Raw genomic sequence first — 27974 nt, 5'->3', positions numbered from 1 at the left:
CGAGGAACACTCTGAAACTGATACATCCACACCCTGGCTGGCAAAGTGTGAGCATGCATGGAGTGGGAACTGATGGCTCTGGGGCCACAGAGCTTCAAAGGGTTCTCAACCTGCTCATCTCTCCTTAGTAACACACGGACATTTGTTAAGTGCCCATGGTGTTAAGCAGAGAGAAATGAGTTAGAGAAGACCCATCATCTCAGAAGTCCCCAGGCCTGCCATGTAAGGAAATGGTGGTGGCCGCCTCTCTTGCTTCTGAGCTGAAAGGGGTAGAAGCCACTTTCTAGGCTGATGGCTGCTAGATGGAAACAAGGCCTCCCTAGCCTGAGCACTTTTGATCTTTAGTTTTTGTAAAGAATGCCAGGTAAGTTTGTCACAACCAACTATAGATAATGGGATAAGAAGCAATTAAAGGGAAACTGAGAAGGATTTTCAGGAAGAAATAAACCATGAGGGACACCATGTTTATGAAGAAAGTTACTAAAGTCATTCCCATTGAGTCGGAGAGGTCAAGGAAGTTAAAAATATTTGGAGGTAGGAGGTAAAATTATTACCATTTGCACATGATGCAACTATTTACAAGAAACTCAGCTGAAAACTCTTACATAAGAGTATCTAGTAACATAACTAGATATGAAACTAATACATGAATTTAAAAGCCTTCAAATATGACTAGACAGAAGAAATAAAGAATTTGTGAAGCATAGTAACAAACATAAAATATATAAGTTTTACACACAGAATGTTTTGTAGATGGGAAACCACAAAAGACTTGAATAAAGGTCAGTTCTTCTATGGGAAAATGCAACATCACAAAAATTCCCATCCTTCTTAATTTAAACATTTAACAATATCTCTAAGAATAAAAGTTGTTAGGTACCAGCTGATAGAGGAAGCTACACAGGCTGATTCCCAAAATAATATAAAATACAAACTGAAAAAAAAGTCACAAAGTGGCTGCCTGACCTGCCAAGAAATCTAAATTGTAAAATTATACTAATAAACGCAGTATGGTACTGGGGCATAAATAATTGGGTATATGGGACAGATTATAACGCTAGGGACAAGGCCAAGGTCTTTTGAGTACAATATGCTTGAATATACAAAGCATTTCAGAGCACAAGAAGAAAATAATGAGTTTTCTTTCAGGGCAGCTGGATACCTATGGTTAAAAATTTTTTTATCTCTACTTCATATTTCCTATTGAAATAAACTCCAGATGATAAAATATGCACATGATAAAATATATATGCACATGCCCATACACAGAGAGAGAACATTTAAAAATATTATACAAAAATTAAAAGCTATTTTTAAAAAATATAAATTCAGCTAAATTAACATTAAAAATTATGCAAGGCAAAATATATTCACAAAGATTTGCAACTCATATCACACATGAAAGTAAGCTTCCTTAAAAATAAGAAAAATAAGAGTGCTCAGAAATCAGTAAGAAAGGGGCTGGGGGTTTAGCTCAGTGGCATAAGTGCCTGCCTTGCAAGCAGGCAGTCGTGAGTTCGATCCCTGGTACCGATAAAAACGAAAAAAAGACAAAAAAAAAAAAAAAAAGAGTAAAAATAAATCAGTAAGAAAAAGTGCCACAATCTAACAGGAAAAAGAAAAAATAAATAAAGGAAGTGTATGGCCCTGAATATAGGAAAAGACATTCAACCCAATGATAGAAATGTACAATTAAATCATAATAAGACTCCATCATATACCTATCAAAGACTAAAAATTACATCATCCCATGTGCAGGCAAAGTTATGAAGAGCCACTGCTCAATGGAGTGTAAGCAGCTGTGGCCTCTATAGAGATTTTCTGGTAATATCTATCAAAATATCAAGTGTGCACACCTTTTAACCAGTCATTCTGCAAATATTTTTGCACACATGTGAAATTATATATGCAACATGTTTACTGCAGCATTGAGATAGACAATGGAACAATTTACCTCTTAACTGGTCAGGAAAGTTAAATTACATTCTTAAAATAGGATACAATGGGATCTTTTTGTAAAAATTGAAGCAGTTCTATATGTATTACTATGGTACATTCACAAATGTATACTTTAAGCAAGAAAAGGCGATTATATATGTATATATATATATGTAATATACTGTCATTTGTTGAAAAACTATGAATGCCTGTGTATGTGCAGATCATCTGAAAGGATGGCTATGCACCAGGTAACTGCAACGGTCTCTAGAGAGGTGAAGTCTGAGTACAAAAGAAATTAATTTTCACCATATTCCTTTTTTGTACAATATCTTTTGAATTTGTATCATAAACACATATCTGTGCATAAACGACTAACTTTTAAGAGTTATATTACCTCAAAGATACTCAGATGTACGAGGCATACAGGACCCCAGCTACCTACAACCCTAACAGAGAAACACCCAGGCATATAATAATAAAAATTCCAGAAATTCAATACAAGAACAGAATATTAAAAGCTGTAAGAGACAAGAAACAGACCACTTACAAGGGAACACCCATCAGAATTACAGCAGATTTCTCTGCACAAACCATCAAATCACGAAGAGCGTGGGGGGAAATAATTCAAGCTTTGAAAGATAATAATCTCCAGCCAAGACTGAGATATCCTGCACAACTGTCCCTGGAAATTGATGGAAAAACAAGGTGCTTTCAGGATAAAGAGGAACTGGGGGAATTTGCAACCACCAATTCAACCCTACAGAAAGTATTGCAGGATATTCTAAAAAAAGAAAAATACAAAGAACCCAGAAATAGTGGCGGGGAGGCCACAACAAATGGAGCAGAGAACAAAATGAAGAAGACAAACTGACAGCTACTGACAGAAAAAGAGCTCAACAGAAATGAGACAGAGAAGATTGGATGATAGGAACAGCTATTTTAGAGAAAATGACATCTTAATAGGTAATACTGATTTAGTATCATCTTGTTTTGAAGTCTCATCTAGCTTTTGTTCTTCTGTCTCCAATGGTCTAAACAGGTTGTATCTTATTGGATTTTATTATGTACGATAGTATAAGCAAAAACCTTTTAAAGACAAGGAGATTATACAGAAACCATTGTTCATTTTCTGTTAGTCGATTCTAAATACTCTGTAATGCTGTCATTCTCTTAAATGGTTTTACATTGTTTTGATATACTTAATGCTACAGTATATGAAGTTGTACTCAAGGACTTCAAGGAAAGAGTCAATATGGTAACTACTTTTAGGTCGGAATTATCTGGTGGTGAAATACTATTCTCTTAAATGGTTATGTTTTGATCTGCGCTGTTTTGCTGTTATGCCCTCTTTTTTCTCAATCTCCACTCCATTATTTACTTTTTTATTTTTATCCATTTAATTAAAGGGAAAAAAATAGCAGGATATAATATAGTAACCCACTTTGACTTTCTATTATCTCGATTTGAAGCCCTGTATTACTCTCACCATCTTGTTTTTGACTGATGTTCCCCTATTCTGTTTTGATGGATAGTATCAGGTTCAAAAGTTTAGGCATCAGCTGAGAAGATAATGAGATTCATTATAACGCCCATTCTCGTTGACTTTTATCTACTTTTGAAGACCTACAATGTCTCCAATGTTTTGGTTTTGTCGGTTTTGTTCTTTACTATTTTGTTCAATTGTATTATAACTAATGATATAGGCAATTCTATTAGAGATAGCGGGAGGCATTATGGTAACCATTGTTGATCACCTTGTATTATGTTTTTATATTATCTATTATGTCCACCCTTTTGACTTGACCGATTCTGTTCTGTTATGTCAGATTTGGTTTTACTCTCTTCCAAAAAAGCAATAAGAACCGTGGGAGCAATGAAACCCAAAATGTGTAATAGTCATCGTACAAAAGAGAGGAAAAGAAAGTGCTCTAAACTATATAACTGCATGTATATTTAAGTGTATAAGATAGAAAATGATATCACAGAGTTTTATTGGATCATTGAACAGAACTGTTTGCAGTATCATTGTTGGAATGTCCACTCTACAAGCTTTAATTTTGTGACTTGAACAATTATTTTTAAGATGGCAATATGTAATCCATTAACTAGTGATTTCCTACTGTTCATTTTTTTCTTCTGTAAATCTGTATAACTTGTACCCTTTCACTTTTTTTTTTTTCTTTTCTCCTTAAATAAAAAAAAAAAAAAAAAAGAGTTATATTACCTGGGGAGAAAAATCCAGGAGTTGGTTAAATGTGTTAACAGAACCGTATTTGACGTTGTAAAGTAGCGTCTCTAGGAATGCGGTAATTCAGTCACTGAGCAGGAGAGGAGGAAGGAGGCGTGTGTTTAAGGTAACTCGGGCTGGCAATTAAGGAGTGGCCATTCCCTTTTCTGTCCCAAGCCTGTATAAAGCACACATCCTCCTGAGAAGAGGGGCAGCCTGGGTTCCAGCAACCCGGAGGATCCAGCGCCACCACTCCAGAACAGCCCGTAGGTAGTGCCGGCATGGCAACGCCTAGTAGAGGGCTAAGTAGAAACTGTTTTTTAATTACACAGCTGGCCTTTCCCGGCATTGCATCAGCAGGACCCAGAGCAACCAGCCAATCGGCTCCATGTCCCGCACACTGCGAACAGAGCGCACCCTGGGCAACCCTGGCTCCTCTAAGGTCACACGAAGCTTTGCTTCCCTCCCAGCCAGAGATGGGGCTGCTGCCCCAGAGAACGTGCTGCGAGGACCCGTAACTCTCTGAGTTATGCTTAAAAAACGGTGCCATCGGCAATATTTCCACCACCTTTTGTAAAACTGCTCTTAAAGACAATCGCTATTATCTTGTTCAATGGCCCTTATTTAAAGATCTACATGAGAATTTCATTTTAGAGCTGAATGTCAAGAAATACAATTGCTTCTCTTGGTGAAACGTTGTGCCTTCTTTTAACAAAGAGATGAGTTATGCAATCTCCTTCCTCCTCTTCTGCTCTCTTCACTTCTCTCCAGCTCTCACTTGCCCTGCCGGGAAGTTCAGTGCATGTCCTGTCCCACTGAGGTCCTGCTCATTCTCACAGACTCCTCACCTGCTCCTGCGGCTTTTGTTCTCACAGGGCCAATGCAGTGGTTCTATTTCATCTGGGTCTTTTATTGTGGATTTAAATACTTCTGGCAACTGACAGAGCCCACGTTAGAAGAGATAGGTGGGTTTCCATTGAGTGAGACTTTTGTACAACCAGAAAGTGTATGAGATTTTTAAATGATCAAAGTCAAATTAGATTCACTTGGGAAGAAAGATTTTATTTAGAAAAACTAAATGCCAAGAATGCTGGGTTGGGAGCAGTGGGGGTTTGCTTCACACTCAAAGGCTCCCACACTGCTGCTTACACTCCACTGAGCAGTGGTTCTTCATAACTTTGCCTGCACATGGGGTGGTTTTAACTTGGACCAGGAAAGTAATTCCAAGGAAAACACATTGATTAACTCTTTAGGATTCCATGAGCCATGGATCAATCATGTCAGTGACCCTGCTATCACCCTGTGAAGCAAGCACAGAGCAGGAATGAGGTGCTTCTTGCCCAGGGAGAGAAGGTCAAATCACTTGCTTTGACTGCTGGTCAGTTGTCACCTATCCACTGAAAGCTTAGTAAGAAAGCATCTTAAAAAGACACAAATGTTGATGCCCCCCACATCTGCTCAGGCATTTGCAGGGACCTCCCCCAGCAGTATCTGTCCTTACCACCCAGAAGGGGCAGCACTGTTCCCAGATGGACTATCTAGCCATTCTGCTCCTGCTTGGCCAGGTCAGCCCTGTGAGCAGGACAGCCCTCAGGAGCCTGGCTTTCTCTGACTATGCTCTCCTAGGGGTCACCACCCACAGCCCCACCACAGGGCCAAGGGGCCAAGAGCAGGAAGCTCAGCCTGAACGACTCTATGGAGTATTGAGTCTCACAGATTTGTCATTCAGTGCACAGCTTCTCTCTGCACAGCCCACACAACTAATCCCTGCACTATATTTCTCTCAGTTTTTCCTCCTCCACCCACACTGCTGCCAACTCCTCTCTGCAAGGAGAGGCAGAGCAGCTGAGGAAACAGCAGAGCAGTGGAAATTTTCTGAAAGTGTTCTGAGCCCATCCAACCTGAGGATAGCATTCAAAGAAAAACAGGAAGAGGGTAAGTAGGAGCTCCCTCAGCCCAGCACACAAACCAGGATTGTCACTCCCACCCACCTTCAGTCCCAATAGGAGCTGAGACCAAGTCTCAGTGCCCACATACAAAGACATGCAAATGTCTGTGAAGATTATGGGAGGAAGGCAGTTGCTCAGCTATTTCAGACACTGTGTTACAAAACTTGAGACCACAGTAGGTCAGTTCCCTTCCAACACCCACCATGAAGAGTTCAACCAACATCTTCAGCCTTAAATTGGAATATCTAACGGTCAGCAAACTGGGAGAACAAATGCATGTCTGAAGACGGATGTGATTGGTTGTGGCCAACAAAATTTAAGTCCCCAATCTATGGGACAATCAATGCCCTCCTCCTCAACTGCATGTGTGAATAAGTGTGTAAATGTGATGTTTAATATTACTCACACCCCCCCCCTTTATTTCCCTTCCTTTCAAATTGTCTTCCTACGCCAAACCTCTCCCCCGCTCCGCCCCACCTCCAGATAGAGATTCTACCCAGTTAGATTCCTTGCAGTGGACAAAGACAAAAGGCACGTAATAGACTTTTATTGAGTATCTACACAGGTAAGCTCCCCATACCAACTTTATGGTCACAGCGCCATGGAACTGAGCCACATCTAAAAGAAGCAATCTCTGATCTGCTTTATTGCCCTACAGTGCCCTCAGGACCTATATTATTGGTCCTAGTTGAGGATAAGATCTTCACAGAACCCAGAACTTTTGTAAAGGTTGTATGACCTATGGATAAACAGGAGTATAAATGTTCTTCTCTCTAAGGGGTCTGTAGAGATGTTTCCAACCACAGATTCATACTGTCTATCTGTTAAGTGTCTGAGCACTAAAATTAACATATATGCCATTCTTCCTTACCACATTGGCACAATTTATTTTCTGAGATTTTATTCAAAGTTGGTATGACTTTTCTTGTGTATTTGATACTAATTGGCACTCATTCAAGTGACACATATTCAGTGTAACCACCGTATGTCAGGTGCTGTCTCAGGCACTGATATAAGGATCCCACCAGCAACCAACAAATGCACAGGATCAGACAAATCTTGCTGTTCTTCCCAAGAGGGAGAAGCTTTAATGATTGGCTGTTGTGTGAAAGAGCAAAGTAACAAATGTGGTTCACATATGATGAAAAAAAGTGGAAATTGTTTCCATTTGTTGACTAGAAGGACTCAAATTTTGTGTTTTTTTAAAATCAGGTTTTCCACAGCTGATATCTTACCAAACTATATAGAATGCAGATAAATGATTAATGTATTAGAGAATTTTAAAATACCAGACCCTAAAAGAATGTTTTAAAGTTGGCTAAGAGAACCAGATTGGTGTGCTAAGAAGACTTAAGATACATGACCACTTCCAAAGAGCAGACTTTTCTCCCTCTTGAACTCTTGAATTAGAAAACCAAAATATACAAGTGGGCTTTGCAGTTTTACATCTCCAAGGCTAAGGATGATTTACATGACAGTCTACTGAGGCCAGTGAGACATTGAGGTTTGATGGGATGACAGATGGCACTGATAGGATGGATCAGAAATAGACTTGTCAGATAAACAGAGTAGTAATTCGGGTTCAAGAAAATTCTGCTTTCTCCAAACAGATATCTTCTGTCAGACTGAGCAGGGACCTAGAGACCAGAGACTCAGCCCTAGCTCTATGGACTGGACATGACCATTGTACTTCCCAGCCCTGAAGGGTCTCTGAGAACCTAGCTGGGAAGCAGTTCTATCTCCAACACTAGCCCACGCTATACCAACAAGACTCTGCATGTAGAGTTTTCCCTACACTGCTACCCTTGCTGGACTATTTCTACTTGATGACAAAGAACTTTTGTATTTTTTAACTCTACTATACTCTTCTACTTACTTGTTTTTCTATATGCTTTCTACAACAAAAAAATAAAAATGAACTCACAAGTGAAGTCTCAAATATAATAAACTAATGATAAGTTTTAGATTTCTGTAAGTCTCTTTTGGTTTTAATGAACTTGATAGATGGCCATTTTTTTCCCCTACAAATAAATAGAGACATCACTGGTCTTTGGCTTTGAGAGAGGAAATTGTTTAGAATGAATTATTGAAATCAAACAAACACTTCTCTTTTTAAAAAATAGTTTCAAAGGTCCCACAATGATCAGACAAAGGGAAAATATTACTTAAAGGTATTAAAATGATGGCTCGTTTGCTTTCCATAGCTGTGTTTTTCAAGGGACACAGTAACCCCCAGAGTCAGGCTGTTGTGGGTGTTGACTCAGCATAGAAATAGGATTTTCCAAGTAGCAGAAAGAATAAGAGAGACTTGGGTTCAAATTCTAACCCTAAACTCTCACACCACCCTCCCCAGGCCAAATCATGCATGCAACCTGAGATTAATTAATGGAGATCACTATGTATGTGTGTCTGTGTGCCATATATGCATGTAATCAGTACCCACATTACCCATGTATCCCTGGGGCACCCAGACTTCTGTTACACACATGCTCATTATTAGTGTCCTCCAACAGTTGGCACTATTCTAATATTAGTAAAAAAGTGCATAAAATATGAATAATCTGTCTAATGACTGAAGTTAAATATGCTTCATGGAATGCTCTACCATACTGAAATTTGCATACATTTTTCCCACCAGGGAGTTACTACTCTGTATTGTACTGCAGGTTTTATCCAAAGCTGAAGCTCACTGACAGACAGCAGTAGAGCTGCAGATCAAGTCACCAGCATCATGAGCTCGACTGTGCTTGTAAAATGCTCAGCAGGCAGATGCTCAGGGTTAGCTAGGGCCTGAGCTCTGTTCTCTCCATGGAGAGATGCTTACCTGAGGCCCTCGCCCTCTGGAGAGTGCTGTCTGCAGTACTCCAGAGTGTAGGACTCTGTGGCTTCTAGGTTGGCAGGCTGCCATCGGAGGGTGGCTGTGTTCCAACACACAGTGCAGTCCTCAGCCCGAAACACAGGAGTGGAGGGAGCTGCAGAGAAAGAAGTAAGTCTGTCATGAAGCAATGCCAAGCAGGCTTCTCTGGCACCTGGAAAGAGTGCTTAGGCATGGTTTTATTTTTAATTTTTTATTAGAGAATTCATTCTGGGTTGAAAATCCAAAAGAGATTAAAATTTATATAGTTAAAAGTCTCTCTGCTTTCCAAATTATCAATTCTCACCCATCCTCCAATACCTTCTAACATTAGCCTCCTAAAAATCCCATCTGAGTATCTACACATTCACTGTGCAAGCAAACAAAAGGAAAGATTCTTGCCCTTCCCCCTCAAATAAAAGGGATCAAAGAGCCCAGCCTCATTAGGTCCTCAATGAAGAAAGTACCAAGGGCTAGAGGGCAGGAGTAAGCTAATATTTTCCCCTGAAGAAGCTGTAGCAATCTTTCAGGCAATGTAGGCTTGGTGATGCCATATCTCACTTCACCTAAGAAAACATTGCAACTAAAGAAGGCATTGCTACTGAGTGCTATGGCTTAAAAGTTCCGTGGGTCTCCTGGAAGCCAAAGCACAGCCTAGGATCCATACCGTACAAACACAGTGTCTTCATGCCAGCCTTTCTCACCTCATGTCTTTCTATGTTTCTAAGTCTAAGACCCTGTCCGCACCCTAGAGGTGTGCTCAAGACCGCAGAGGCAGACAGGCATAACAGTCTGTGCATATCTGGATCATGGCCCTTACCAAACATTCTTGTGGTCCTCTCTTTTTCTATCTCTCCCACTTGACTCTGAGCTTCTTGCAAATAAGTGCTCATTCTTACTCATTGTTGGGTACTCAGCACTTTGCCCAGCACCCAGAACACAGTAGATGCTTTGTATTTACTGGTTGACCTCAGGAGCCTGTAAAGAATTGAATATTGCCTCCTACTGCCCCCTTACTATTTCCTTACCTGTTCTAAAAATTGCCCTCTCACTGGGCAGGCTGCAGCCAGTAAAGTTCACGGCCATTACCCACACTTGATAGCATCGGTCAGGTTCCAAGTCCTCAAAAATGCAGTAGCTTTCTTTCACTGTCAGTCTATATTCTTCTATCAACTCTAGAATAAAGTGCAGTCAGAAACTCTAAGTCATCCTCCAAGGTTAAGTTATAGTTACTGAAAAAAAGAACTGGGTATGATTTTTTAAGTGGAATATCTAAATTAATAGCCTTATAGATATCATTATGTGATAACTCACTCTTTAGAATATATAAGGAAATAGAAGAAGAGATATTTAGAATGATGTAGTACTATTTGTAAGCACTTATTAGAAAATAATAACATATTAGTAATATTTTGAGTTTCATACACAAGTAAAGTGACATTTCAATAGCAGTTATTAAAATTATCTAGTTTTTTAGCTTAAATCTTAGTAATATGTCCTCAAGAAAATTATTAATAATTTAATGGGTATTAAACTGTTTTAAGAAACAACTTTGTCCAATCAAGACATCTTCCTTTTAAATTTTCTTAAATTATTTTCACTACTTTTTCTTTTTTAGTAAATATTACTCAGTACCATTCTGAAAAAAGAACACCATTCTGAGTGTGTGCCCATGGAGCCAATCTGATTATTATTACTGGAATTCTCTCATTGGCTATGGATATAGTTTGGTGGTGGAGTGCTTGCTTAGCACCATGAGGCTCTGGGTTTAATTCCCAGTACTGCAAATAGTCATAATAATAATAATAATAATAATAATAATAATAATAACAGCAACAACAATATTGTTTTTGAAATTAGCCTATGGTAATTTTGGATATCATCCTTTGTTACTCCTGAGTGTCATATCTTTAAAATTCGCCCAAATAAGGAGGTTAGGAGTGTAACTCAGTGGTAACTCACAGTCTGCATGAATCCCTGCATAGAAAAAAAAGAGCTTCCAATAAAAAATCCGGATTGATTTCTATAAGAAGAATTAGGAGTTTTTTAACTTAGCAGTTCTCTTCAATTAACTCTCTTTTCCAATAAGCTATAAGAAATAGTCCAGATAGATGGTTCAGCTTAAAGAATATGCTAAGGATGAACGTGTCCCCCATGCCCTAATCTCCACCTCACTGGACTGGTCCCTTGGGTACTGGGAATGGTGTCCTGATGCATACGACTACATGCCTTCTCCACCTGGCACCACTTCAGTCACAGCCTCAGACTCATCCACAAAATCCAAAGCACTGAGCCAGTGAGACTGGTGCTGGAGGACTCTAACCCAGCACATGAAGGACTCTAACGTAGACCTGGTGCAGCACCCCTGTCATCCAGCTACTCGGGAAGCTGAGGCAAAAGGACCACAGATTCAAAGCCAGCCTCGGCAACTAAATGAGACCCTGTGTTAAGGTTAAAAGTAAAAAGGGGCAGGGTTGTAGCCCAGTGGGATAGCCTATGCCTAGCAAGGCCTTGGGTTCAGTCTCCCAGACCACACACACAAAGCACCCCACCCCAGAGCTATTAAGAGAAGTCTTAAAGCAGCAGAGAGTTTCATGACACAGTTATTGAAGGCTACTGAAAGAAATAAAGTGTGGTATAAAAAAATAAATAGATGAACAAACATAATCTGCGCTTGTGAGTCTGAAAGATCTGTGTTTGAATCCTGTCCCCATTGCAAACGAGTTGTGTGATCTTGGACAAACTATGTGACCTCCTGTCCTTCTCATTTGCTAAGGGGACATAACACTGTTGCACTGTGACAGAGATATGGTGACAAATCCTCATTACATAGGCCTTTCCTGCCTATTTTACCCTACTCCTGGGGCAGAATGGGGGAAGGCAAAGCTGGCTGTGGGGAGTGGGCAGGACCAGTCAGTTACAGGAGGCCAGGAGACGGGCACACTCCAGGAAGAGCTTGCTGGAGTGCCTCTTGATGTCAGCCGCCGTACGTTCCCCAGTGTGGACTTTTATTTTTGTTTTTAATTTTTCCTCTTTTGTCAGGCCCAAGTTGCCTGACAGGGTCAGTTTCTCCCTTACCCTCCACTGTCACTTTTTCAAATGAATTTTGTCAACACTCTTGTCCTGTTCAGTCCTTTGGTGGAGACGAGTAGGGCCTGGCGACTGAAAGGCAAGCATCCCAAAAACCTGATATCTTTATCTGGTGAGCCATTGCTAAAAGAAGCTTCCCAATTTCATACCTACAGTTGCTTTTGCCTTGTCTGTACTTTTTTCTAAATTAATTCACACACTGCATTTCAAAAGACTTAGCTTAGCAACAGGGCTGCACCAAAATTATTGGGAGTACACTGCCCAGTGTACAGCTCATCTCTCCTCCACAAAGTGTGATACAATACATTCATCTTTCAGATATCAGTGCTGATTAAAACTTTGTTCTTTGACATTCTGGAATGTACTGCATGCTGTCTTTGATACTCAGTGAAAACCAGAATCCTGTTTTTCTGAGACCTTGTAGTCAAATTCAAACCTGTTATCGTATTCACACTGACCCTTATGATGATATTTGTGTTTTTCTTTTCCTCCATCTTGACTTCCAAGGACTACTCTGCTGTTTTGATTTCACTATGTAGTTGAGCTTTTGTCATTTTATAAGTGGTTGTAAATGTCTTTGTAAAAAGAATCTATACATATATCTATACATATACTATCCATATATCTAAATACTTCACATTCAGATGCAAACACATCCACTTGCATCTGTATTTGCGTTAGCAAACCTACCATTTACTTCTTGGTTGTCCTGTGGCTCCTCCATGCAGTAAACCTGGAAGGAATCAGCAACATCTTCTCTGTTCATGCTCCAGTAAACTGCAATCGTTGTACTTGTGGCTGAATTTGGTTCCTGAGGTTCTAGCCTCGGAGGCTGTGGAACTGGAATATGAGCGTCATTCACTATAACTAATGCTGCTGCTATTCACTGGTTGTTTTGCAAAAGTTAAACTTGCTAGAACACAATTCAAACAACACAAAAAATATATGGAGTAAAAGTACAAGATCTTCACTTCCAGTCCCAACCCTAGTTTCCTTCTTTGGATGTGATTATCATTGTGGTTGTATGTGCATTTTATACGTGCACAAATTATACAAGTAGAAATAAAGAGAAAAGGTTCCCAATTGGGATCACTGAATAGCACTCTTCTGTAGTCCTATACTTACAATAATAAATTTATAGAGGTTAGAGGATGTATCAAATGACTTGGTTGTCCTTCAAAACAAGATGTAATCTTTTCATCCTGCTTTGCTAGATCATTGCGGTACTGTCATATATCGATATAGAGCCTATGTGGTATTGACAATAGAGACCAATGAAACCCTTTTAAGATATAGTTGCAACATCAAAATTGGAAAAGATTTTCTAATGAATCATTATGAGACATTAAAATACAATTAAACATTAAACATTAACATTAAAATATACTTTCTGAAACTACTATTTAATTTTCTCTTTTCAACATGACTAAGCCTCTCTTTCTCTTTTTTTTTTTTTTTTTGCGGTACTGGGGATTGAATTCATGACCTCGTGCTTGCCAGACAGGCACTTATGGTGTCTTTCTCTCTCTCCCTCTCTCTCTCTCTCTCTCTCTCTCTCTCTCTCTCTCTCTCTCTCTGTCTCTCTCTCTCTCTGTCTCTCTGTCTCTCTCTGTCTCTGTCTCTATCTCTCTCTCGCTCTCTCTGTCTCTCTCTGTCTCTCTGTCTCTCTCTCCTTCTCTCTCTCTCTCTCTCTGTCTCTCTCTGTCTCTCTGTCTCTCTGTCTCTCTCTCTCTCTCTCTCTCTCTCTCTCTCTCTCTCTTAACAGGGAATACCCTATTAAATGAATTAGATGTAAGTTTTAGATATCTAGTATTGTAACAAAAAATGGCCACCTCAGCCAGTATATTTCAGTTTTTTTAGTTGCCCAGGCGACAGTTCCTGTTGTAGTTCTGGTTGCTTCTGTCTCCTAGAAACAGCTGGTCACTATGATGCATATTGTAAGAACCAATCAAAGACAGTCCAGTACACTGCCTCTGTACTTCCCCTTTGCAGTCCCATAAAAATCTCCCTTCCTGAGCCTGATATTTTGGAAATGATCCCAATCAGTGCCCATCGACATAAAATAAATCTGCCTCTAAGTCTTGGGCATCATTTTAGCACTTCTGCTTGCCATTGCAGTATAAGAATTGTGCTGCTCTGAATTTTAAAGGTAATAATGTTCTCAAAATGTTTTACTAGGGGTTTTTAGTTTATAATTGTACATACTGAACAATAATGTGATATATAACAACACAAATCAAGCTCTGTGCAATTTTCTTCCAAAATTCATGACACAAAGTCACTGAATATATTTTATAAATTAAAGAAAAAGGTTATTCCTACATTTAAGAAGATGTCATGCTTTTACATTTTTTTGCGTGTGGTTATTTTTTCCTCAGTCAGCAATTTCCTGAGAGATACTGTAAGCTTACTGAAATAAATACGGGCCACATTTAATGAGATAATTTTATTCAATGTTGAGGGGGGGAACCAAATTTAGTCAGACAAGAAACTAAACAATGAGAAAGAAATGGATCTAAAGAATGAAACAAAAAGAGACATATTGACAAAATTCAATTGAGATTTTAAAAAGTTGAAAAAATACATCTCTGAAAAACAAGAAGTGGGATAGGAGGGTGGTCTTATTCACAAACTTCAGATCAGACAGGCCAGCCCAAGCTTCAGTTACTAGCTGTATTATCTTTACAGTTGGTACAGAGTAAACAATGACATATTACTTCCTAGGGTTGTTAGGAAAAGCAGGGTAATACATATCAAGTGCTTCACATGTAATGGTGGGAACATTCAGGAGAAATGGCACTGGCAGCAAGTGGAGAGGAGGGGCAGGAGCCTCCCAGAGGTGCAGCTGATCGAGGGACCCACATCTGGCAGATTGCAGAGGCCACAAAGGAGAAACCGGCAAGCAGGCCCTGCGCAGCCTTTGACTTCATCTTCCCTGCAGAATATGAGCGCCACCATCTAAGGAGTCCAGGCAGGTGGGTGAGGCTTAGCAAATTTTCTTTTTCTTTTCTTTCTTTTTGAGGCTCAGTAAATTTTAATATGAAAATCAACCAAGAATGTTTCAACCATTGTTGGTAGTTGTTGGAGCAGTGTCAAAGAATTCCTTAAGCCAAAAAAAATGTTCTCTTTGTTTTCTCCTATAAATTGTATATTGAGTTGTGTCTGGTTTTTAAACAATGGTGTTCTGTCTCTCTCTTCACCCTCTCACACAAAACTTAACAAACTAAAGGTTCATAATTGACCTGCCCTATCACTAAATATTAAGAATCAGATGCAGGCAGTTAAGTAAAACACGTATTCTAAACATAATTTTGTTCCTAACATACTCCTTCCTCTCAAAGAATTAAACACACCTTTTCCAAAACCTGGAAGTGCTTTCTCTTTGAAGTATCCTAAAAACAAACAAGGTACAAATATAGTCCATGGAGATACCCTAAACAACGGAGGCTGGGTTTGTAATTCCTGTGTAGCAGAACATCATAGGCCCAGATTTTATGCGTTAGTGACTCCGTTTACACATCTTAGTGACAAACTTGAATAAGTGTGATGTCAAAAGAAAGAAAAGGTCACTTAGAAGTCCTTGCTCGAGGGAGAGATATGGGTGGAGAGGTCCTCCATGAATACCCCATGTGAATCTACTGAGTAATGCCCAAGAGTTGTCATACTCAGAGAGAAGTCTAGCTACCAATCTAGCTGTCAAAAAGGCCTCAGGAGAACATTATTCAAAAAGACCAAGAATTAGAAGCAACAACCCTAACCCTAACCCTAATCCTAAATTGTGTAAGTCAGGGGATAAGTGAGTGGTATATACATTCAAAAAAAGAGGACACATTCTTTAGTCCTAAAAAGGAAGGAAATTCTGCCACATGCTACAACATCAACAAACTCTGAGAACTCTTGTACTCTAAGAAAACAGCTTCGTTATATGTGTATTATAACAAAACCTGAAACACGGCTTATGTATGTGTTTTCCTTTTCCCTTTGGATGACCTAGTTGATATGTTAAGCAGTGCTCTCCTCTGTAAAGAATTCTAAAACCTTACCTAATTGATATGTTAACTATTGTTGCCCTCTACATAACAGAAGTTGTGCTAAAACGAGCTAACAAGGGTTGTTAATCACTGTTAGGTGCCTCTATTCTCTGCTAAAGAGGTAAAGAAAACTAGGATGGCCCTCTAATTCACACTTGTTTGAAGTAACTTGCTTGTGTGCAGGGAGATTTGCTTATTAGCATAACCCTTTACCTGACTTTGATCGCCCTCCTCAGAAAGAAAGAAAAACATAACCGCCGTTTTCTGTTCTGTATGGCACCTTATTGCCTCCCTCTCCCCTTACCTATCTATCTAGGCTAGGCCATAAAGATTTTGGGTTTCTGGTGGCCTCTTCCTGACCCGGTGGTGGTCTGTCATAAAATGTACCTTAGCTTCAGAGAAATTACAAGAAAATGTTGTGGCTTAACCCTAATGCACCAAAAGGGTTAAGTTCCAAATCCTTATGAAGGCTTAAGTTTCAGCTTCTTGTAACTTTGACCCCTTCCCACCTGTTAGTGTTAATGAGCTGTCTTGACAAAATTAGCTTTCTACTTTCTTCTGCAAATGCTATTGCAGATAATTCTTATCTGCAGGATGGGAGTAACTCAGAAGGCGCCAGAGACTCCCGAGGTTGTCAGAACTAAGTGGACAGCTATACAGTTTCCAGATTTGGGTCAACAAGTTTGATGGCTCTGCAGGTTTCTTTGTGGCCCCCCCCCCCCCGCTTTTCTTCCAGCCTCTTTTTAAAGTCCTCCCTTCAGTCTCTGGCTCGCAGTCTCCAAATTGGCTCCCAGAGACTCGTCACCAGGCCTGGAAATAAAGCCCTTGCTTCCAAAATCTCAGTCTCTTGCTTCCTTGGATTTTTATACCGGGGTCCGAGTTATTACAAGAACAATATGCTAAGTGAAATTAGACAGTTACAAAGAGAAAAGTAATCTATGGTTTCACTTCTAGTAAATAAGAGAGTAGCTGAATTCATAGAAAGGAGAATGCTGATTTCTAGGCTGGGGGGAGGAGGTGGGGAACAGACAGGTACTGTTTAATGGGGACAGAGCATCAGTTTTGAAGATGGGGCACTCTGGACATAGATGGTGGTAACAGTTGCACAGCAGTATTGGTGGACTCAATGCAACTGACTTGCATAAGTTAAAATGGCTAAGACGCTACTGTGTTGTATATTTCACTACAGATTTTTTTTAAAGAATCTCTAGAAGCTAGAGTCAAAGAAGTCCAGCTACCACTAAGCCACATTTACCTCATCTTCCGTAATAGTGTGCCCCCACTTGTTAGAAGACAAAGGACTTAAAGTCAACTCCCAATGTTTCTTCCTATAGAAATGAAATGTAACTGTCAGTTTAAACACTACTGCCATCTTTAATTAATTTTGGAAGAACACAGCATCTTTTCAAGAGGACAGGTGAGCCTTCTGTACAGTAAGTAAAACTTGGCAACTTGAAACATGGCAGTTTTAAAAAAATCTAAGTAAGTTCTATTGTTTGTGAAAATAGCACATTAAAAACCATTTTGCAGAACTAGTAGATCGCCTCTGGCAGCTGAGTGGGAGGCTGCTGCCACACACCACAGTGCTGCCCTGTTAGTGCACCACGCTGACCCATTTGGTTTGAGAAAAGGGAAAAGAGTTGACATGCACTCACCAGGAAAAATCAATTCAACACCATGGAATTATCTGATCCCTCTTTCCTTCTATAGCTGGCTGAAGACAGAAATAATAATTCTTCCATACAGAGAGAAAAGCAAGATCTCACTTTGAAAAACCAGAGATGGGATGGGGTGCAGGAAGGGGCCTCTGGTCCCACAGGGATTTGCTCTGGTCCCTCCGAACCCAACACAGCCACGAAGCTCCAGCCAAAAACCCAGTCTGTGATGGGATGCTGACCTCAGGCTTTCAAGTTTTACCACCAGCCTTTTCCTTCTTCCAAATATAGAAATTTTATTAAAAAAAAAAAAAAAGCACAAGCTGCCAAATTTCATCAAGGTAATGAACAAATTAAAATGCTCACCAGTGACTTGCTTTAACATCTGGTCACTTTGGGCTGAGGCGTCGTCATAATGTTCAAACAACGAGAAGGCGGCCGGCATGTGCTCCAGCGAAGCTGTGCTCGCCACGGCAGAGAGCAACCTAGGGGAGCAGACTGCAGTGAGTCAGAGAGAACAGCACAGCCAAATCCAGGAGCCACTTCCCAAAAGGAAGCCAGTCTCAGTGGCAGTGGTTTTTATGGTTTTTATGATTGATACCCACACCACCAGAAAGAATACAGCTGTACTGGGAGTCTGAAAATAGTTTGTCTAATGTCTAATGTCCTAGGCCATTGGTAATATTAAAAATTTCATTTCTGTAGCCTCAGACTTGAAAACAGCTTAATAAATTATGCAGCATTAAACTTTTTTCTATAAAATAAGTTCTTAAAAAAGTATTTCAATGACTCTGATTTTTTTTTTTCTAGAAGATTTATATTTTCAGAGCTCATTGGGAGATTCACACACTGTAGGAGGTTCTCACACTCAACCCCAAGCCTCTGGTCATTTCATTCTCCCCAAAATAGCCCAGCACTGGGCCAGGGTTAAGGTTATATCAGCATAAGAGGGCAAAGCCTACCATCCTTAAAAAGACTAAAAAAGCCACAATTTATACATTAATAGCTTTTAGAATTCAAGCCTCTCCTAGGGGGAGTACCAACGGATGCTCTTAACATTTGTATTGAAGGGAAATATGGATTTTTAAAAAAAGGTGAGGGAAAGAGAAAAAGAGAGCATTTGCAAAGAATGAGTCTTTAGCACAGGCCTTGCAGGCAGGAAGCTTTTTCGTGTGTGCCACACAGGTACAGGACTCACTTCAGTAACTGAGTCAAGTTCAAGGAGCTGCCTGGCCTTCATTTCCAAGAGCCTATGACTCCAGAACAGGCCCACTGGGGCCTTGTAAGGTGCCCTGGAGCTACCTTCCTGCGCACTCACAGAGCTGCTTCCTTCACTCAGTGTATGAACGCTCTCTTGCAGGCTAACATGGCATACCCATCTCCTCCAGCTCTTATTCCACTTGGTTTTTCAAACTTATCATCAGCTATTTGATTTTTATATGTCCACTTCACCAGAATATAATTTACATGCAGGAAAGGAATTGCTTCATTCACTGCTGCATTGCAATGTAAATATTTGGCACATAGTAAGCATTTAATAAACATATTTTTTAATAAGAGGTCAATAGTGCCATCTGGCTAGGACATCGAGATCTCAGAGGTAGTAGATTTGGGGTCAGCATGAGAGGAGATGACTGAAGCACTTAAAGACAGTCTTCTGTTTCCTATTATTGGACACTGATGTATGGGAGATGGCTCCAATCAGGGATTCAAAAAGAAGACATTTGAGTTGGGTCTTAAAGAACATGTGAGTGGTTGCTAGGCAGGAAAGGGACAAGAGTATTATAGAGGGAAGGATAGCAGGAACAGAGCAGAGAAGGGAAGAGCCTGACCCCCTATAGGGCCAGAGGGCAGTGAGGACCACAGAGCTGGGCTCTTTCCCAGCTGTCTCTACTAGACAGTGAGCGATCAAATAGAAAAGTGGCTGTGGTCCCAACCATTAACAGCCTTTCAGACCTGCCAAGAACCTCCATTTATCTTTTAAAGCCAGGGGAGCTCAGAATTGTTTCTGCAAGAGGAGTGAAAAAGATCTCAGCAAGTATCTAAGAAAGCATCAAGCATGGACAAGATAGGCTGAGAAGCAAATGAGGTGTAAACTAAGGATCTGAGGTGCAGAAGTAGAAACAACAGAGTCAGAGTTAACAAAAAACAGTGAACAATAGATGCACTAAGTTCTCTCAATACACACCCTGCCTAAACGCAGGACTTTGTGTAGCACAAAAGCTCTGGCTGTGGATTCCACAAGTAAGAGGTTTGAGTGTTTCCCTTGTGCACTGCCTGCTCCATTTTCACATCAGCATATGAAAGGGCAAGAAGACATCTTTTTATAAGTAGGTCTGAAATGGTTGAAATTCTTTTCATTATTATAATACAGAAAAGCAAAGTGGAGGGGGAATGCATCTCCTTAACAGAAGACTATTTTCTAAGCAAATGTGTTTTTCAAGATATGCAAATGTTGAGCTAAATATGCTTGACAGCATTCCTTAATTTAAGCATTTTTGGTGTCAGGCAAATCATTTAATATACAAGCACTGCCTTTAGAGATATAAAGAAAACGCAGCAAGGTCAAATAAACTAGATATTTAGCACTTACAGAAAGGAAATACCAATAACTCTGAGACATGGAGATAGACGTGCCTAGAGGACATGAAAGGACAGGTATGTGTGCACATGTGTGTGCATATATACATGTATGTGTGCACATCACATGTTAACAAAGGTTTCTTCAATTGCTTATATAGCTCAACAGCATAAGTGTTTGCCTGGAAAGCACAAGGTCATGAGTTCGATTCCTAGTACCAAAAAATAAATATAAAAATAAAAAGTAATTGCTCATATTTCTTCACCAAACCCTTGAATTTCATTCTTTCTTCTCTACAGAAAAATAATGGTTATCCCAAGTGTGTTCTCTTTATGTGACATGCAGCCTTAGTAAAGATTAATTTCCTGTCAACTGGACAAGGAAATACAATGCATTAAAACAAGACACTGACAAATTTAAGCATACAACCAAAGAAATGCCATTTAGTATTAAATGGTTGCCAATTAGTACTAGCAGTATTCTAATACTTACACAAATAAAAACATTCTAGAGCATTTTAAGGTAAAAATATTCACAAATTTTTATGTATCCCTTTTTTTAAACCAACCATTATCTTCCTTGAATTGTTGAAGCATAAATAATCAAACAGACACCTACAATATCCAGTATATATGGAATGACACTATAAAGCCATACTTTTTAATAGGAAAGACAATAATAGTTAGGAAATCAAGAGCAAGGTCTTGGTATCAGCTTCAAGACCTGCGTAGTGCATCTGAGACTCAGTGCTCTGGGGAACTGAACACATGCATATGCTAGGTACTACCCTGGAAACTCCAGTATAGCAGCTCCTGGGGCCCAGCTCTTTGGTTAAACAAACTTCAGATGAGTTAGGCACAGACACTGTGAGGAGCCACTGGGCAGAGGACAGAGTGCTATGTACCAGAGGTTCCCGAGCCAGGCTGCGAATTAGAATTATCTGGAAAGTTTTAAAGATTATACTTTAGACCAATTAAAGTAGAAGCTCAAAAGATGAGATTTAGGTATCAATATTTTTTAAAGCTCCTCAGGTAGTTCTATTTATATAAAACTCTTCTTGATTGACATAAATATTAATACACAAACTATTTTCATAAAAGGTATTGACAATATTCTGTTGAATAGAATTTTCTAGAATTCATCTGAGTGATTTCAATTATGTAAAAAAGATTTGGTTTCCAAACCAAATCCATTTTTATATATCTTAATACATCACACATACAAATTTCTGGTTTTACTCCGGGCAATTTCACAGTTTGAACTGGTATGGAAATAAATTGAAGATAATATTTACAATGTATAAATTCACATTTAAAGTCACACATTAAAAAGCTTAAACATTAGGTTCAACCTATAGAAAAGGCCTCATTTTTTGCAAGGGGACAAAAGAGAAAAGGAGTTGGATCAGTGTAAGTATTTCCACATCAAGTGCTTCAAGAACTGAACATGGGCTTGGTCGTAGGTTGGTCGTAGCCTAGGGTTAGGGAGGGCATTTGCCCAGCATGAGGGAAGCCTGGGGTTTGAGTCCCAGCATCACACATGAAAAAGAAAGAAAGAGAGAAAGAGAGAAAGAGAGAGAGAGAGACAGAGAGAGAGAGAGAGAGAAAGAAAAAACATGTCTATATTTTTCTAATAATTTTCTAATTTCTTGTTCAATGTTTTTCTTTTCTAAAGAATAAAGAATCTCTTAGATTGAGTATTAAACATTCACAGAACAAAATCAAGAGTAAGACTCCTGGTTAGCTGAGCACAAAGAGAAGATAAATGAGCGACTATGTTTTGAAGACAGGTGAGGGAGCATGCTATTAAGATTATAGAAGCCGTAAGCTTACCGTAGGCAGATACAGATGATTCCTTCAAATACTCATATTTAACCAATAAATCCAAGTTGTGTACAAAATTTTGTCTGCAGTGAGGGAAAGATTATCTAGATAATGCTTTGAAGATATAGAATGCATCTCAAGGAAGCAGTTAAAAATCTACATTATGATGTTATGTTATTTAGCTAAAGCCCATGCAATTTGCTTTTCAAGCTGCCATTTAGGTTTTAAAGTTGCTGTGTCTAACAGTGAAAGCCCAGTAACTCCTTAAATTTTTAATTGGCAGATCATTTTCTACAAAGCATCAATAGATAAAAATAAAGCATCCACTCATGCTATAGTCCCAGTAGCCACTACATTGTGCATGTCTTATATACTATACCTTTCATTGATTTCCTCAAATGACTTGTAGGGGAAGATGAAAGAGGAGAGAGAGAGAGAGAGAGAGAGAGAGAGAGAGAGAGAGAGAGAGAGAGAGAGAGATTAACAAAAAAGGAAAACTAACCAAGAGCTTTAAGACCACAAAGTCGGAAACAGTCTCCCTCCCCTTCCCTGGAGCCCTGGGAAATGCAAGCTTCAGCCCATGATGCCACCCACCAGCCCCATGGTCAGAGCTGAGGGGCTTCAGTTCTCAGTGTCTCCATTCTCCAATAGATCAGTGAGGATGACAATGGGTTGTTTGTACTCTGCTTCTATTTATTAACAAATGGCTTAGCCTCCAGAATAGATTTCTCTGAGGCAAGAAAAATGACTTAAATTTGCTTAAATATATATATAAGTGTGAGTCAGTGGTTATCTCTGAAGAGTCACACCTTCTCAGTGCTTTCTTGTATTTTCTAATTTTTCTAGAATGACCATACAAAAATAGGGAAAATGTTATTTCAATTTGTAAATTCTAGAGAACAAGAAATATTCTTATCAAACAAATACAAGATTCTTGGGGAACACAAGCACCTTAATAATGCTGTCCTTCACAAGGGGTGCTTGATTTAAAAAGGCTGAAGCTCTGCCTTAATGAAACATGAAGCAAGCTAGTGATTGAGGCCAAGATCTCCCTGATGTGGCCAACTTGCCCAGCTGGCTAGGGATCTTCTACACAGAGATCATCCATCGAAAGGTGGTGCCATGCCCAGTTTGATCAGAATACTTGGAAATGCCCTCTGGGAACCCGGCTCCTTGCTCCCTGGTTAATCCTAGTTCTGTGGAAAGCCAGCATCTGCCTGAAGTTCTTGAGAATTGTGAGGCTTAGAGATCTGACCCTGGAACAGCTAAAGCACATCCAAAGGAATCTCCCATCCAAACTGCTTGCAGGAATTAGGGTAGGAATTAGGGCAGGAATCTAGGTAGCCACTTGGAGAAATGCCACCACATTACCTGAGAGAGGACATCCTTTTGCATGGAAAAGTGACAGAAAAATGTTTCTGTCAGCTTTGGCCAGTGTCTGATAGAATGGCTAATATGAGAGGCCACCTCAGACTCCAAGGTAGAGAGGAGAGACCCAGCGGCTAGCGAGAGGATGCCAGAACCAGGAGACAGGGTGGCAGGGATAAGATTGGAAGGCTGTCTCCATTTCCTTTTAGACGAATCCTCGTCCTGTGTGACATGGCCTAACTCCATGAATCTGTCAGCTAGGTCTGGGCATTGGGATTTCAGGATTTGTGGGGAAGTTTCTGTAGGTATCCTGAATGTACAAATAATTCTAAAATGCCCGAATTATACAAACTGCACACTGAAATCAAAATAATTTTGAGGATTGTTGAGAGATGGCATTTGAAATTAGATCTATAGCAGAGCAGGTACCTGTCACACCTGGCACTTACCATCAGGAAGACTGTCTCATCGAGTTCCTCAGCCTCCCTCACAATGGCCTCCAGAGTGTCCTTGGCAGTGTCCATGCTCTGCAGAAAGCGAACCATCTGCTCATGCAGGAACTCCATCTTCTTCTTCTTCACTTCCTCAAAACTCTGGGTTTTCTCATCGTACTGTGCCAAGACTTTCTTCATCATTTCCTCATTCTGTTCTTCTAACTGCTTCTCATTTTTGGTACAGTTTTCCTAGGAGGAGAAACAAAAACACTCCTGAATGAAGTAAGAAGTATATCTCTTTTCTCCCCCTCTTACTCCTCCTCTTCTTTTTCTTTTAAAGAACTGACATCTGGTAGCTCAATAAGAAAATCAGAATTTTAGATTTTTAGACTGTGCACTTCATATTTAATTAATATTACATTTTTGGCCTACCAAACACCTTTGCTATAATTAGCTTTGCAATAGAACGAGTTGCAGGAGTACCATCCAGAAATTTTTAAATACTGAAACATAAAAATGAGGGGAGGGGCATTTGTATGGAAGTCTTATCTGGCTGCATTCCCATGCAATAAAACTTCAAAATGGTATTGTAGCCAACAAGAATCCAACGCTGCCAGGTGTTGGTAGGGGTTGCTGCTATTTCCTACACTCCTGTAAAATCAGTGTGAGGGAGGAAGGTGCCAGGATATTGAGCAAGATCCTAGGTTCCCAAATGTTCTCCAGGAAGGGGCAGTGTCTCCTTTTTTCTCCATTTGTAGAGCCCAATTTCTTGGGGCTTTCCTCATGAGCAGGGTTAGTGTTAAGGTGGCATATAGTTTTACTCTCTAAAAGTTATCTTTCCATAGTTAATACTACATTGTTTCTCTGGTGTGAGAAACCAAAAATGTATAATAGGTACTGTGAAACAGGGGGAAAATGTTCAAATAGGGAAGGGAACGAGGGAGAAGGCAAGGGGAAAGGAAGGAAGGGAAATGTTTTTAAAAATGAGAAAAGAAGGAAAACATGGAAACAAAGCTTTGTAATGGGAAGTGAGGAAGGGTTGAAGGGAGGATAAGGGAAGGGGGAGAAACCCAAGTTATATCATGTACAGATGCAAATTCTCTGTGATGAATGTGATCATTATGTATATAAAAATATACTAATAAATATAATTAAAAACAAAGAAGTGAAAGCGATCCTTTGGCCCCGGCCCTCTGGCATCCTTGACTGAGGGGAGATGAGGGCCGTCTCTGCCCAGATGCGGACATCACTGCTCATTCCCCCACTGTGCGGGGTACATGGCAGAAGCAGCAGTGGAGAGGGAGGGAGATTCTGAGATCAGCTGCACCACAAGAGCTGCTCGCGGGCCTGGGCTTGGTCCTGGCAGTACCTGTGAGCATCTCGGCAGGGGTAACCCAGGGAGAGCTGGAAAAGCAAAACCATGTTCAGAACCTGAAGTCTCCGTTGTCAGTTACTAAATGAAAGTGATAACACCTATCTCATATGGCTGTGAACTAGATTTGGCAAAGCAAGTAAAACCCTGGCTGGAGTAAGTATAAATGATCAAGGGTCTGTTGTGACAGGCAAACCCTTTGTCATTAGACAGAAAGCAGAATCCAAGCAAGACACTAAGTGCTAACTCTGAAGGGAAAAAAAACAGCAATGGGGAGCAGAACACACCTGTGTATGTGCACACACACACACACACACACACACACACACACACTGATTCTTTTAGCTCAGAATCCTTTACTTATAATAAGAAAAAGGGATTATGTTAACTTACCTCAATGGTATTAAAAAATGATTCAATCTCACTAACAAAAGCCTCAATCTTCAAGGATTTTTCTTGTAAATTTTCAAGAAATTCTGCTAATTGAACCTGCAGAAAAGAATTACAACACCCTCAATACATAACACTTGGGAAAAGAGCAGTGACTCCAATTTCCTTGTAAGTCTGATGTATGTGGAAGAAATCTTGTATATTATATTCTACTAACAAATCTTTGAATTATTCCTGCTGCTTCAGCTACATTGATTATACATAATTTTATATGATAAACAACTAAGAGGATTGGGAGTGACGGCCTCAAAGTAACTGCAGAAAGACAGTTGTATACAAGATACCTAAAATGTTAATAAAGAGGAAAATAAATAATAGATAATAGGAAACAGGAAGATAGATTTTTAGCAAGCTGGAAAGGGATCGAGAAATGGAAAGAGGGTTGAAGGAGGAGAGCAGAAGGGGACTCAAAAAGAATTGAAATGTGTTACGTACATTCACCAACCCCCTACGAGGAAAGCAATCATTACGTAGTGCAAACATGGATAAAAAAAACTGATTAAAAGAAGGAAAAAGTTTACCTTCTTATGCAAAACAATTGATTGCTAGGTACATTAGTGAGCTTATTTAAACGAGCTACAGATTTTAAATGAGCTCCTCAGTAATGCCTCGTTCTAAGAAAGCAGCCTCTCTACAACACTGGCCCACTACATCTAAGGTATCTGTACACAGTTTGTGGCCGGGGCCTCAGGTGCACAGGAAAGCCTGGCCATGCGAGGTGATGGACTCCAGCATACCAAATACTACAGACTATCTACCAAATGTACACAAATGTCCTGAAGACCTTCAACAAGTTAAAATACTCAACCAGAAAATGAACAGGGTGGTGAGGAAAGATGGCACCTAATTTAACCAGAGTTATCAACCTAGCAATAGTGTATCCTGCTAGAAACTTAACACATTCACTCATGACTCAGTTCCCATCACATGAGGAAGTATCTTCAGGATTTGTCCTCTAGTCCCTCGAGTCCCTGCTTTCAGAATCTTCCAACCCTAGCTGCCATGCTGCAGCTGCATCCTTTCCTCAGACACTCCTTACATGTGAGCCTTTGCCTGTGTATTCTCTAGTTCTACAATATTCTCCAGGCCTTTGACTGATAGAAAAGCTCTTGCATTTAAGGCTCAGCCAAGTTTTGAGCCTTAGAAACATCTTCCACAGTCCTCCCTGTCCACACTCAGCACTGATCTGGGGAACCTTATAAATCCATCCTTTTATTCTCTCTTGCTTCTTACTCTCATTATCAGCTCCACTCCTGACCTACACCAGGAGGTCAGTGTGCACTGAGAAGGAGGCAAAGGCATGAATAAAGAGAATACGAGCCATCAGGGTGAGGATGGTCTGGAGGAAAAGCAAAGACTTGGGTTACCTTAAACCCAGCCATCAGCCCTGAAGAGGCACAGGACACCACCGACAAGAAGCTAAGGAACTCTCAAGTCTCAATGTTTTTCAATTGATTTCCATTTTCTTAAAGTTGCTAATCAACTTCTACTCTTCACAATTATCTTAACGAAAGGAAGCAAGCAATCCTGGCTTCAGTCAACTGGTTTCCATTTTCTGCGCATACCATTTAGAAAAGAGCAAGAGGACAAAAAGAAAAGCTTTTAAGGCAGGAAATACTTCTATGTCTCACAAATATTAATGGACAGTTTTAGGCAGTTATTTTTTAATTTCCAAAACTCAGATACAAATAAAACATAAGGGAAGTTGGAAAATCCAATCATCTTTCAGCTAGTAATGTCCAGTAATGGTCCGTGACCCCACAGAACAGGTCCTCTTACCGAACCTCAAGCAACTGATACCTGAGGTTTCACAGATGTTTGCCTATGCCCTGCCCTGCCCTGCCCTGCCCCTAAATTTATTTTATTTTGAGACAGTCTTATTATGCAGTTCAGGCTGGGCTTGAGTTCACTATGTAGCCCAGGCTGGCTTCAAATTCAGAGTGATCCTCTTACCTCAGCCCCTCTAATCCAGGCATTACAGGTATGTGCTACCATGCCCAGTGCTCCCAAATGTTAACAGGTATAATTTCAACAAAATTTCACCAAGAGAAATGAAAACAACATCAGACAAGTTGAGAATGATTAATTTAGTAGGAAAAAATGCCAAGGCTCTAGTTTATATTATTTAATCAGAATAGCCTGACAGTTATTTAACAGTGACCAAACCGAATGATAATTTTAGGAATCACTACCATTAGC

The 27974-nt window shown here is 39.9% G+C and overlaps 1 protein-coding gene across 3 annotated transcripts in view; it reads right to left on the bottom strand.

Annotated features, from left to right (window-relative positions):
* The window catches only part of Cmya5 (cardiomyopathy associated 5), a 104732-nt gene that overhangs the window by 9114 nt on the left and 67644 nt on the right, over positions 1–27974 (bottom strand). For 2 of the 3 annotated variants that reach the window (XM_013146624.3, XM_063258417.1), the window contains exons 3-9: positions 25719–25814; positions 23969–24202; positions 22531–22553; positions 18114–18232; positions 12752–12901; positions 10000–10146; positions 8942–9089 (exon numbers count right to left, since the gene is read on the bottom strand). In XM_013146624.3, coding sequence (XP_013002078.2) covers positions 8942–9089; positions 10000–10146; positions 12752–12901; positions 18114–18232; positions 22531–22553; positions 23969–24202; positions 25719–25814 — 917 coding nt within the window. Of the gene's footprint in view, positions 1–8941; positions 9090–9999; positions 10147–12751; positions 12902–18113; positions 18233–22530; positions 22554–23968; positions 24203–25718; positions 25815–27974 lie in introns of those variants that run through there. The other variant, XR_010050589.1, reaches the window with a different exon arrangement.

The sequence above is a fragment of the Cavia porcellus genome, unplaced genomic scaffold (genome assembly GCF_034190915.1).
Source record: "Cavia porcellus strain 051 isolate PalLab524CR breed Dunkin Hartley unplaced genomic scaffold, mCavPor4.1 scaffold_11, whole genome shotgun sequence".
Lineage (NCBI taxonomy): Eukaryota > Metazoa > Chordata > Mammalia > Rodentia > Caviidae > Cavia > Cavia porcellus.
The sequence above is the reverse complement of the archived record's forward strand: the minus strand, read 5'-3'. Positions and strand labels throughout refer to the sequence as shown.